The sequence below is a fragment of the Hippichthys cyanospilos genome, chromosome 5 (genome assembly GCF_059441005.1).
Source record: "Hippichthys cyanospilos isolate Australia breed blue-spotted pipefish chromosome 5, RoL_Hcya_1.0, whole genome shotgun sequence".
In the NCBI taxonomy this organism is placed as follows: Eukaryota; Metazoa; Chordata; class Actinopteri; order Syngnathiformes; family Syngnathidae; genus Hippichthys; species Hippichthys cyanospilos.
In genome coordinates this window covers 25,015,722-25,028,539 of record NC_142373.1, presented here as the reverse complement: position 1 = coordinate 25,028,539, position 12,818 = coordinate 25,015,722, and the positions used below count along the sequence as shown (strand labels likewise).

The window sequence follows — 12,818 nt, the reverse complement described above, 5'->3', positions numbered from 1 at the left end:
TTTACCGACTCCTTTTTGACTTAAAGGGACAAAGTGTAAGATTTAGATCATTTTTCATTAAAAAGGAGTAAATTAAATGATTGAAGAGCAAAGCGGAAATTGGACGGATGCGACTTTCAGCATTAGCGTCCATGTCAATAGAAAAGGATTTATTGTTGGAAATGAAAAGCACAGACACATTCTACAAGCAAGCCATTGAAGTCTTTCCGAGGAAAGAAAGAAGAATGGATTTTTTATTGAAATAAGTGGGTGTTGGAATAATTGTTAGTATGAACATATAGAATTGTAAATATAGTGATTATACATTTGCTACAAGATATAAATGCAGCCGTTTTGGTGAGTAAAGCATTTGATTTATGTTAATTTTTTTCATGATTAATATGTTTCCGTAATTTTATTTCGTTCATATTCAATTAGTGGTAAAGAAATAAAATTATGTTCTTATATTAAACTGCGAATTATAATTTAGTGTACAATCTTGTTAAAGGTTGCCTGCTCTTGGTGAACTTCATAAAAACATTATTATTTGTGGACAAATAATTTTAAATTATCATTAAATATTTTACGTTTTGGCAGTATCACGTATAATAATAAGTTTTAATTGCTGATTCCGTTTTTTTGATGTTTGAATGCCCCAGGAAATAGCCTGTGCAGCCCAGAATCACTGAAGGCCTAAGTTTGAAATGCACGGACCGCCACTGGTACTGTATATAAGAGAGAGAGGTGCACTGCAAAGCCTCCTTTTGTATGTTTGGCAGACTGTGCTGTGCTCATTCTGAAAATGTTGGCAATTTTGGACCATCTTAGACGGAGGTCTAAAATGTGACGCTTGAGACAACAATTTCATAAATAACAGTGGTATATGTCTATGATGTTGAAAGTTGAATGACTGTAATTCATTCTTTCTGTTGCCATAATGTAGATGGAACTGAGTACCCACTGAAAAGAATCTTAGAGTATCTTAAATGTCACTGGTACAGTATGACAGGTGGTGAGCTCATTTTGCTGCTATATTTGTAAAACATGCAACAGGCTGCATGATAGATCACTTGTAATGGTGCTGGGAAATAACGTGGGTGCGTGTACGCCATCTGCCTGACCAAGGCATCAGCCACAATGCATCAAAACATTTGTTGCCTCTACTTTTTGGAATCCGATCGAAGACGGCTCCATTGTAGCCCTTTCCTTGAAGGCAACCACAGTGGCTGCTACAGTGCCCCGATGACTCATTCGTGCACATGCACACCAAATGATGGATGATAAAAACCAAGGCCAAAGTCAGCCATTGTGGCGCCAGGTGAGCCCACATGGACGATGAGTCTGTCTGGCCCACATGGAGCCAAAGAGTGTGCTTGAGTCGTCCATCAAGGCAATGAAAGGCGGAAGAAAGAAAAGCAGAGATCATTTTAACAACAATCACCATGGTGAACTGCTCTGCATCACATCACCCAATAAATCTAATGTACAATTTTGTAACTTTCAAATAAAATTCAGTTGTGAATTAACTTTAAAAGTCCTATGCCCCTGTGAAGCAAACATTTATGTGTTGACTGAGGTAGAGAATGCACGTTCATGTGAAGGATTCATTCAATGTCGCAATTCTTCTAAAGATGTTCTCAAGATATACTGAAACAACCATAATTCACAATTATTTGGCCATGGTGGAATAAGGGCTTTAGGACAGATAGTAAGTATTCTAAGACCTTCTTAATGTACCTAAGTCTGGTTTTCAAGTACAGTGGTGCTTCTACTTTCGAAATTAATTTGTTACGTAAGTAATTTCATAAGTAGGGTCGCTTTTTACATGTAAATAGTCTAATCTGTTCCAATTCCCCCCAAAATGCTACGAGACCATTTAAATGAATATTATCAAATATAAAAACACATCAAAAACGGTCATACATACATATTAGAATTATATTAGTGCATAATAATCAAAATATATCATGTAAAGAACAACTAAAAAAAAACAACCTCCTAAACCATTTAAATTAATCATATTAATTGTAGCAGATGACGATATGAAAGCAGTTCACTTGTTTGCTTTGAGATGGTTTTGGTGTGTTGGTGATGACTGCAGAGAGATAGACACCCTCTTAGGGTTTTTAATTTGTACCTTTTTATTTTACGATTCCAGTGAACCAGGAACATTTACAAGTCTACAAGAGCAATAATATACATATATATTTTAAGGGGGGGCTATTTTGAGCATGTAAGATTACTTAAGTTTAGTTTGGGGTCAATGCGAAGTGCTTCCTGTGTGGTTTCATTGCTAAAGTGCTAACGATGTGCTAACAATGTGAACGTCAGACATGACAGCCCAAAGGGGTATGTTACATATGTGTTTTTATGTTTGGGTTAGGGTTTTACAGTCTAAATTGTTGGTGGGAAGTGTGGCTGAAAAAAGTAAAGATGAAAAGTGGAAAACAGTTAACATCAATGCAAAAAACCATTGCCTCGTTTGTGGGCAAGCCGGCAAATTAATAAATGATAAAAAAATGCATTACAAACTGTAACTAAAACAGTAGACATTGCAGGTTGTGATAGCATATTACATTAAAGTCTTCTTGGCGCCAGCACTGGTGTCTCGTATCTCTTAAATGTCAAAAATGTCACCTTTTCGTTACTCGACACAATATTTTTTCCGCCGAGGCGTTTTGTAAGTTAATTTTTTTGTAACATGAGACGTTTGTAAGTGAAGGTACCACTGTAGCTGCAATTTACTTGAATATTACTAATTTGACTTTGACATGACAAAAAAAAAATCACGTATAGGGAGAGATGCAGTCAACTACTCTTGAAGTGACTCGTGCTGTGCAGGCACAAGAAATCTCATGGCGTTCTAACCTCACGTGATCCTGTTGCATGAGATCTTATCCCATGCCAAGTAAGAATCAAAAACAATTCAGCTGCTTTAAGAAACCGACATACATCTTTGTTAAACATCAGACATGTTCGGCATCACTGAATGTGTCCTAAATATTTTCAGAAACATTGAATAAATGTGGGTATTCAAAAAAGTATTTATTGAGGAATAAGTTACTGAGGAAGTTATTTTCTACCATTTTAATTTATATGTTTTTGTAAACATCTTCAAAAATGTAGTTAACATCATTAATTAACCAATGACGCAAATCCTTGTTAGCAATAAAGATGATTTTATGCCTTGGATTTACTGAACGTGTTTTTCATTATCAACAAAAAAATCCAGCATGTATAGGCCTTTATAGGCCCTTCAAAAAGCACTCAATGGCTAAAAAAGTATTCACAACTGGGAACACACACCGATCGCACACAAATCAAATGCCCAATGCAATTTTGTGCCAAAGAAGAGAATGAAGATGATGATGTGTTCATACCTGCTCAGGGTTGTATTTGGAGAGCACTCCTTCGCCGTGAAACTCCTCAAGAACATCCTTTAACTTCTTTGTCGAATCTGTGGAGAAAATTAAGAAAAAAAAAACCTGTTAATTCAAGGCCCTACAAGCACGCTCCTTCAGTTTGGTTACATGTTTGTCCTCATAGAAAAAAAAAATTAGTGCTCCACCGCCTTGATTGAGCAGAAAAAAGAAACAACATGATCGTTTTCATATCTTTGGCATTCTGTTGTCTAATCAATCAAAAGGGTAAAGAGGAAAATAAATGTAGTAATACTATTTTCATGCAGCATATTTCTTGCCTTGGTGTAATTGGCTAATATGGGGCAATCTGTCTCATCCATGTGCCAGCCCTCAGTCCACCCTGTATTCTTCATCCGCATTCTTAGAATGACCAGGCAGCTGGCGGAAGTGCTTCCTGTCTCTTCTTCAGCCATGCTTGGAAGTTGCTTTGACTAGCAAAAGCGATGCCTTTAAGCTAATGAAAAGCATCATGTGCAAAGCAACCTATTGTTAATTTATCCATACCCTACATGTACACTGTGGCTCACACTTGTCCATTAGTGTTGTGGCGTGGCACTGGACATCACAGAACACAACTCCCATCACCTCCAACCGCAACAACCACAACCAATACTAGAACATGATCAGAATCTTACTTTGGCAACATTGTTAGTCAATGTTAAGCATTGCAAACACCGCAAGCCTGCTTACACATTGACTTTTTCATCATAAGATCACCATGAGAATAATGTATCGTTTTTCATTTTTCTTAATTAAAACTTAATTAATGTATTGTTTTCTGTTAAAGCACAATGGCGAAGAACAAACAGTGTCGATGTCTGGTTATCACATCCACCTTTTGAACAGCGGCCACTTATCAGGCTTAGAATGGACTTCACTTCTGGCCGAAACATGATCAGAAACACTATACCAAAATTTAAAAAGTTGTTTTATTTACAACAGCGCTGCTTCCAAAACATAGATGCTGTACATAGATGGAACTTAATTTGTGCTTCCTCAATTTCCTTGACTGCAGATTTCTTCTTTTCCTCCCTGCCCCTTTTGCCTGGTGTGGAGAGGGGTCTAGATGGTGAGAGACGAATTGAACGCTGCCATGTGGACTTGCTCCGATTGACCGGTGCTCCTCTGAGGCGCTTTTGTTGGGATGGGCCTGATTATGAGGCGGATCTTACCCGATGGCATCTGCTGGTGTCATGGCATCTTGCACTGGACACTTACTGCTTAATATATAGTATAGTAGAACTGTAGACATGGATATTTTCTGCTGGAGCTGTTGGTGAAGCACTTGTGAGGGGCCGACACGTCTCCCGAGGCAGGACAGCATGGACTCTCACCTGTATTCCCTGCAAAGTATGGGGGCTGCGTGGACTCTCACCTGCACCCCCTACAAAGTATGGGAGTTGGTCTTTGTTTTCCTGACAAAGAAGATCACAGCATGGAAGCGCACCTACACCCCTCACTATCACAAACTGATTGTTTGCATTGTTGCCAAGACCTCTCCCCCAAATCCTTTAGGGCAGCAATGGCTTTTGTACCAAGGGCCATCCCAAATGAATAAATAGGGAGCAGAAAGGATCTGCAACAAGACCAGAAGGAGAGCTGAGAAGGTCAGGTTCCTGTCCGCTCTCCTTGCAAGAAAGAAAACCTTTTTGTCTTCCTCCTGTTTGTTGCATGTGGAGAAGGTCCAACAAAGTACTACATTAAGTAGTAAATGTTTCGTATGTGCTAGCGTACAGTTGGCTACTCATGATTAACCTTAGCCTCGTACTAATCACTAACTAGGATTCTCCTCTCCTCGTTTAATACAAAAAAAAATATGAAACAAGATAAGAAAGTGAAGTTAAATGCTCCCAGAATTCTGAATGATTTTAACAAGCCTTGCTTATCAGAGCTCAATATGGGGGCCCATTTGATGGAAAACAACAAACGAGCAAGCAACTCATGAGATATGAGTGAGAGCCAGTTTCATGTGTAATTTTCTAAATTGTATTTTATACTGCGAAATTGCTTAATTCATCACAAACCTCACCAGACCTGTCTTCTTAACCACATATTCGAGATATACGTCACCTTGTGGTGGAATGACGTTCCTCAAAATGCCATTAACAGGTTTATCAATTATGTATACATTTTATGTGGGTTATAGATTCATTTATGGTTTTATGCATCCACATCAATCTATGACAACAAATTAATTCAACTAATTGATTCGTTTTTTGTTTTTTTTTACACAACCTTATTTGTTGCCTATGATCTCGAGTGAGTATGATACATTTTTTATTTCATTTTATGTATTTGTCAAGTTATTAGATAAATATTCCTTGAGAAATCCTTCAGATTAAGTCTGGTAATTTATCACTGAAGGCCGAAATGCTAAATATACGCCCTGTCAATGATGTAGACAGCATGAATTTACTATCTTTGGTAAGATGACTACCCTGTCTTCCTAATCAGACATCTATGCTCAGTAACCTTAGACAGTTAGTCCCTGAGAGAATGATGGATAGGCAACATGTAATAAAGCTTTATGTTTTCTGCACAAGGACAAGAAGAGGAATTCAGGCACGTGCTTGTTTGACTAACAAATAGGCCACAAGGCCAGCAGGTGAAAATGCTATGTCCAATCCATTACGTGTCTGTTTGTGTAAACAGGTTTGCTTATTATTTAAATAAATAGACAAGGTAGACCAAACAAGAGTAGTGGACCAACTGGTGATATAAAAAAGTTGGTAAAATGCAGGCTGAACCATCGTGTGCTTTTGAACTTTCAGGACTCAGCAGCCTCCATTTTGTTCTGTTACTAATACTTGGATAGACAGAAAAAAAAAAGTCCGAAATCCAATGCGACACTCCGTTTGTGCAAACAGGACTGCTGTGACCACCAGCATTAATTTAAACATAACCTAAGGTAACGTCACTCAACCAGCTTAGTGAGCATGTCATATAGAAAGACCCCCCCCCCCCCCCCCCCCCCCCCCCCCCCTCCCCATCGGCCTTAGACTGAAACCTGTGAATTCTCCCCAGCAGCAGAGTTGTCAGAGAAAATGTTCTGTTCTGTTAGTCTGGAGTCTTCTAAGTTTTGGTAGTTTGGTAAGGGTTGTTTTTTGTGTGAACTTCGTTTTGTAATTTTTTTATCAAATCACTAATGATTTTTAGAATTAAAATAATTAAAAACAAGAAAAGTGTTGATTTACTGGCATACATCAAACAACAAACAACAGACAATTGAAAATCTTCACCTGACATGCGTAATTTCATTAACAACAACTTACAAAACATAATATTGCGGCAAGACTAAGACACCACGCATTGCTGTTCTAGTGTACTCTTCGCATGCCATCACAAAAACTGTACAACATTGTCCAAATCATCAAAAGCAAAGCCACAAGGTTCAAAGCATCAAATGTTCATTTCAAAATACCTACTGGGTGAGAGACATGGTCCTAGTGCCCTCTACTGTATGGTATTTATTCATAAATTATGATTTTAATTTTGTTTTCAATTAACTTTGTGTAGGCTATATGTTATTGTTCCTGTATGTTATGTGATTGTAAACATCAAAGACGAACTGATATTCAAAAAAGATCATGCGAACATATTTTTTTTCATTTTGTATAGTCTGTACTTTTGTGCAAGTGACCGATACCCTGTAAACACGCACGCACGTGTGTGACAATTGGTACTCCAATTGTTGAAAAGAAATGATTAGGGCACTTTAACATCCGACATTTTCGTCACGGAAAACGAACAACACTTGGCACTTTGTTTCTTCATTTTCTCTCTGGGGCATGTCTAGTTTAGCGTGTTTGTGAATTTGGTAGACTGTGCTACGATTTCCTATGGTTGGGCTACTGCTTCCCCTGGGCCAGGGATCAGAAGTAATGAAGTACAGATGCTTCCTTATTGTACTTGTAAAATTTGCCTGTACTTTGTACTTTTTACTTTTACTCCCTACATTTAAAACACAAATATCATACTTTTTACTCGCAGAGGTGGGCACTTCGTCAGCACTATCGGACTGTCTGTCTGTCTGTCACCGACGGAAAGCCATTTTGCGACGACCCAAAATAAACGGCGAATTAAGGATGTCGGAAGTGCATTTTTCATCCTCATTGTAATCGTCATGATGTCAGATGTCCGTCAGACTACCGTCAGCCTGTCACTGTCCCTTTTTGCCTACTTAATTTTATTTCAAATGACTTGTATGATTGCGAGCGATACTGTTGCATTATAGTGCTACTGCAATTAGTCTAATGTCAATGCAATAATGGTCAGTCAACAGCACCACCAAATGGTGGAGAACCATTCACAGCTGAGTGATTTACCAGCATTGTGTAAATTCAATACGGATCGTACTCGACTGATTTTACCAGAGATTAACACCCTTTTTAATTTCTGGGTTGAAAAAAAAATCAAAAGTCATACTGTACACAATCTCACTGACATAAAGGTAAAAGTAATGTTTAGAATTAAGCATTAAGAGATTTTTTGTGTTGTTTTGCCTTTTAAAAAGTTTTTACTTAAAGAAATGTCTTGCTGATAAAATAGGGCATTCGAGGATTAATGATGGCCGAGTGAGGGCTTTTTCAGGCACAATAAGGGCATCTAGTGTTCGTTTGCAATGCAGGCAATCACTCTTTCAAGCAACCAATGGCTTGCACATGATTTGCATTTTGCCGTGGGACACGAAATGCAAGATTCACATTTTTTAAATTCCATAATTAAAGACAATTTTTTTTCTGCGTAAATTCAACCTCCACAATACTTGGTTTTACTTGTAGTGTATGGGATGGATGAAATTTAGACAAATGATAATGAAAACGTCTTCTAAAAATGCGAGCTAGACAGGTATAAGCTGACTTGCATCAAATGACAGCCATTTAAATCAGGTTAATGCCATCCAGTGAATGTGATTGCCAATTGTCTGGCGCATTTTTGATATTCATTGTGAGTGAAGAAAGTAAAACTGCAATAAAAAACAGAATGAAGACAGTCATAAAGAGTTGGCCCACTAAGTTTCGCGCTCTAGAGGTGACGATAGGATGGGCAAAATTACGACGGGCCGATTATGTCATTTTTTTCTGGCTTGAAAAAATGACAGACTGGCAATAACGTAAAGGGTGGTGGGGCTCTGAAGAATGATAAATGTCAGACCAGCAAAATAAGTTGCCCACCCTGACCATCCAGTATGGTGAAACAAAGCCTGGTTTACTTAAAGTGGACAAGTGTTGGTGTGAATACACCATGCATATTTTTATGAACATCAAAGAAAAAATAGTTATCAAATAACCTAACGTGCTTGTTTTTGTAAACACCAAAAACAGCGCAGCCCATCGTAAAATCTTCAAAAACTTGACTCATTTTTCAGTTTTGTATACCACATGAATGACAACCACATTTTTTTCATACTAGAACACCACCAGAATAATGTTTTTTAAAACCACGCAGGCTTAGATAGATTGAAGTGTGTCACTTTTGTACTTACACTCACTGTACTGTTGCAGCTGGTTGAACTCAGCCGGGCTTAGGCACACCCAGCTCCCGTCTCCCATAATTCTTTAATTTGACGAGGTCAGGGGACGTATTCGGCAAGAGGGCAGTTCCACCAGTATCAGGCAGGATAGTCGATGGTTAATGTCAGATCAGAATCAGGATAGTGACTGAGGCTACAAGCTTTATCATCTCGTCCAAGAGGAGAAATCGGTCCTGACCTTCTAAATAGATTTAAAATTCCAAAATATAAATATCAAATGTCAACCAGGAGATATGATGAGGAGGACTAGAAGGATGTGTCAGGATGAGGTCAGGTCGTGCGTAACCTGTCTGATTGTCATTTTGGTGATGTTGTCATCGATGACTCAGCTGAAAAGGCCTCCATGTTCACACCTGCGCACAAACAAACATATTACATATTACAATGTACATTTTTATTAAGGTAGCAAGTCATCCTAGTAAGCTCCTGTATGTTAGGGTTAGGTCTTCCCCAGAAGCGCAATAATATCCGAGCAGCCATATTAATGAGCAGTAAAATCTCATATTAAAACTATATATATATATATATATATATATATATATATATATATATATATATATATATATATATATATATATATATATATATATATATATATATATATATATATATATATATATAAAGAGAGAGAGAGAGAGAGAGAGCACAGCAACAAATAATGCGATTTTTCAGTGAAGAGTTGAAGAGAACTCAAATATGCCATACGCTACATGTTCCTCTCAGTGAAGCGCTTGCACTCACGGAAATGCATACGATGTTGTGAGTGCGTGTGCATGTGTACAGGGGGCCTCCCCCCCTGGTGCAGAGAGGGATTCTGTTTTGCTCAGCAGGTTGCTGGGCAACCATGACGTCACTGCAGTGCAAAGAGAAACACCACAACGGAAACAGACGAATGCATGAAGGACACTTGACTTACAATCAGAGATCTCTATCTGCTTTCATTATAATACATTGTCATCCTACTCTCCTCCAGTCTCAACATTAAGTGCATTCATATTATCTGATGACATCCAACACAAGATTCTCTCATGATTACAAAGCCCAATTTTGACCATGAGTTTAATAAAATATTGGATGGGGTTGTTTGGCTGGGCAGTACTGCGCTCTACTACATGGAACATAATTTACAGCACGAGGAGAAGCACCTAAAGCAGAGACCTGTATTTACTCTATGGTTTTGTGTTCAATGTATAATGTTTTTTCTCTGTTGTCATAGTTAATTCTGCTCAATGTATGTTTAAGCAGTCGTTAACATCTGCCATAACATTTGCTAATTTGCTTTAGCCTGACTATGGCATTATAACATTGAATTCTCAAAATGGCAGACTTTCTATTAAATTTATGTGTATTTTAAAGTTTAAATGTGTTTCAAACAGGGCTCAAGATTACCCCTAAATGATGAGACCAGAATTTTCCCTCTACCTTTACAAGCAGCTGTGCGACTAGTAAATTAGTATTTTTTAATTGTACTATTCTTTCTTTTTGATGCTGACAAATATCACGTATTGATGCCAGAAAGTAGCCTTGTGATAATCTGTGAGACAGTAATGTCCAATGTTACACAAACTCTTCCAATTCATGCATGCGGACGTCTTTGATTGAGACATTAATACGACACGGTAGAGACAATAAAATGATCCAGAACACCTCAATATACTGTAAGTTCTTATCCTCAACCGAAACGCCAAGACTTCATGCTTGACCTCTCCGGGAAGCATTGGGTCTGCATGCAAACGCTCCTTGCTAGATCAACCCACTGATCAGAAGATGACAATTTGGTCACAGAGTTTTAACAGTGAGACAGGTTGTAAACGACTGTCCTCTCTGTGGTTTTCCTAATGGAAATGAATGGCTGAAATCCACCAGGCTGCACAAGACACACTCGGCTGGCTTGCCAACCATGACGTTCAACCATCATTTCTACTTCACCTCACCGTCAATGACAAAAAAAGAAAAAGAAGTTTCAAATGCTAAACCGAATTACCATAGGTTTCTATTTCCTGCCATACGATCATTTGGCGGTACTTTGTACTTTGAAGAATTTAAATGATACATCTCTATTTTGATCAACATTTTTCAACCAAATAATTCTGTCATTATTTCTTTTATGATTTTACTATTAATCTATAATCCAGGACATTTTTTTTTCAAATAAATAAAAAACACTGAACTGGAGGGTGTTTCCAGATTTTTGACTGGTACTGTACATTTGGTAAACGTTTGGTAAAAGTTTTTTCACTAAGTTAAACTGACATAACATGTGGCTAATACTTTCCAACCTGGAATTAATTTCAGTTCACAGCTGTATATTTTGGAGAGTTAGTAGCTTGATTTATTTTTAGTTTTTTACCTGTTAACTCTTTCAGTGCCAGGCCGTATCTGAAAAAGCAATATTTTGGACGCTAATATTTTTTAGTATCATCTGAAACATCCCAACAGTCTTTCCATTCGAAAAAACATGATCAAAAACAGTGAAAATGTGTTTTTAATGTCAAAATAACAAAACTAATTAAATAAATAATTTGCATATGTATAAAACTCTGTGTATATATATAACTATATTACAACAGTGCTCGATTAGCTTAGTATTAAGAGGAGTGCTGGCCCCAAGTGTCATCTATCCAATCACTTAAAAAAAGAAAAAACAGTTGATAAAAATTCTTGGTATTCTTGGTACATAATCTAAATATTTTACATGACAAAAATTCTCATCCATGTCATTAAAAGAGTTATTCCACAGATGTCAAACACAAGGCCCGGGGGCCAGATCCGGCCCGCCACATCATTTTATGTGGCCCGCAAAATGCAGATTTGACTTCAAGTTTTGGGCAAAAATACCAATCAACATTTTTCAACCAAATAATTCTGTCATTATTTAAATATGACCATGAAAATACCAATCTTGCAAGTTGTCTTTAACTTTTACAAATTGTTTCGGGAAAAAAAAAATCTTAATTTATTTAGTTTTGATTCCCAATCTCTCTTTTGATCAGTTTTTTGCCAGCCTCTGATTTCAAAACTAGGTACGTGTGTTACAAACACATTTCAAATTTATTTCACTTCAGTCAAACCGGCCTTCTGACAGAAACTATAACTACAATGCGATAAAAATGAGTTTGACACCCCTGTCGTAATGTGATTGTGGTCAATTGAATTTGAAAGTGTGAGCCCATTTAGACCAATGATTCTCAATTCTCTGTCACTTGCTTATCATCATTATTGCAAAGTCGCAACCCCCCTTTTTAAAAATTAGGAGCAATAAAGCATTTTTGCTTTTCATATATAGTATTACATTCAGTTTCTAGGACTCCGCCAATGGTGCCCTTTGTCACAGATTCTGTTCATTACCTTTATGGACAGTGTTGAGTGTTGAGTGAAGTGTTGAGGGGGTGCGGTTTGGGTGTCCCAGCATTGCATCCCTGCTATTTGTGGGTGATGTGGTGCTGTTGGCTTCCTCACGTCGTGACCTCCAACTGTCATAGTCGACTGTTCACAGTCGAGTGTGAGGAGGCTGGGATGAAGCCCTCTCCGGGTCGGAGATGAGGTCCCGCCCCAAGTGGAGGAGTTCAACTCTCTTGGGTTCTTGCTCACGAGTGAGGGAAATCAATAGGTGATTGGTTCAGCATCTGCTGTAATGTGGACTCTGTGGTACCGGTCTGTTGTGGTAAAGAAAGAGCTGAGATGAAAGGCAAAGCTCTCTATTTACCAGTCGATCTACGTTCCTGCCCTCACATACGGTCACGAGCTGTGGGTCGTGAACAAAAGATCGAGATCCTGGATACAAGCGGGCGAAACGATTTTCGTCCGCAGGGTTTCCAGGCTCTCCCTTAGAGATAGGATGAGGCTCGGTCATCCGGGAGAGACTGGGTGTCGAGTCGCTGCTC

General features: G+C 38.1%; 1 protein-coding gene across 2 annotated transcripts in view; it reads right to left on the bottom strand.

Moving 5' to 3' along the window:
* The window catches only part of LOC148424099 (diacylglycerol kinase beta-like), a 101,100-nt gene that overhangs the window by 81,614 nt on the left and 6,668 nt on the right, over window positions 1–12,818 (bottom strand). For both annotated transcript variants that reach the window (XM_088415670.1, XM_088415671.1), the window contains exons 2-3: window positions 8,887–9,287; window positions 3,360–3,436 (exon numbers count right to left, since the gene is read on the bottom strand). In XM_088415670.1, coding sequence (XP_088271796.1) covers window positions 3,360–3,436; window positions 8,887–8,953 — 144 coding nt within the window. In that variant the 5' untranslated portion in view covers window positions 8,954–9,287. The remainder of the gene's footprint in view (window positions 1–3,359; window positions 3,437–8,886; window positions 9,288–12,818) is intronic.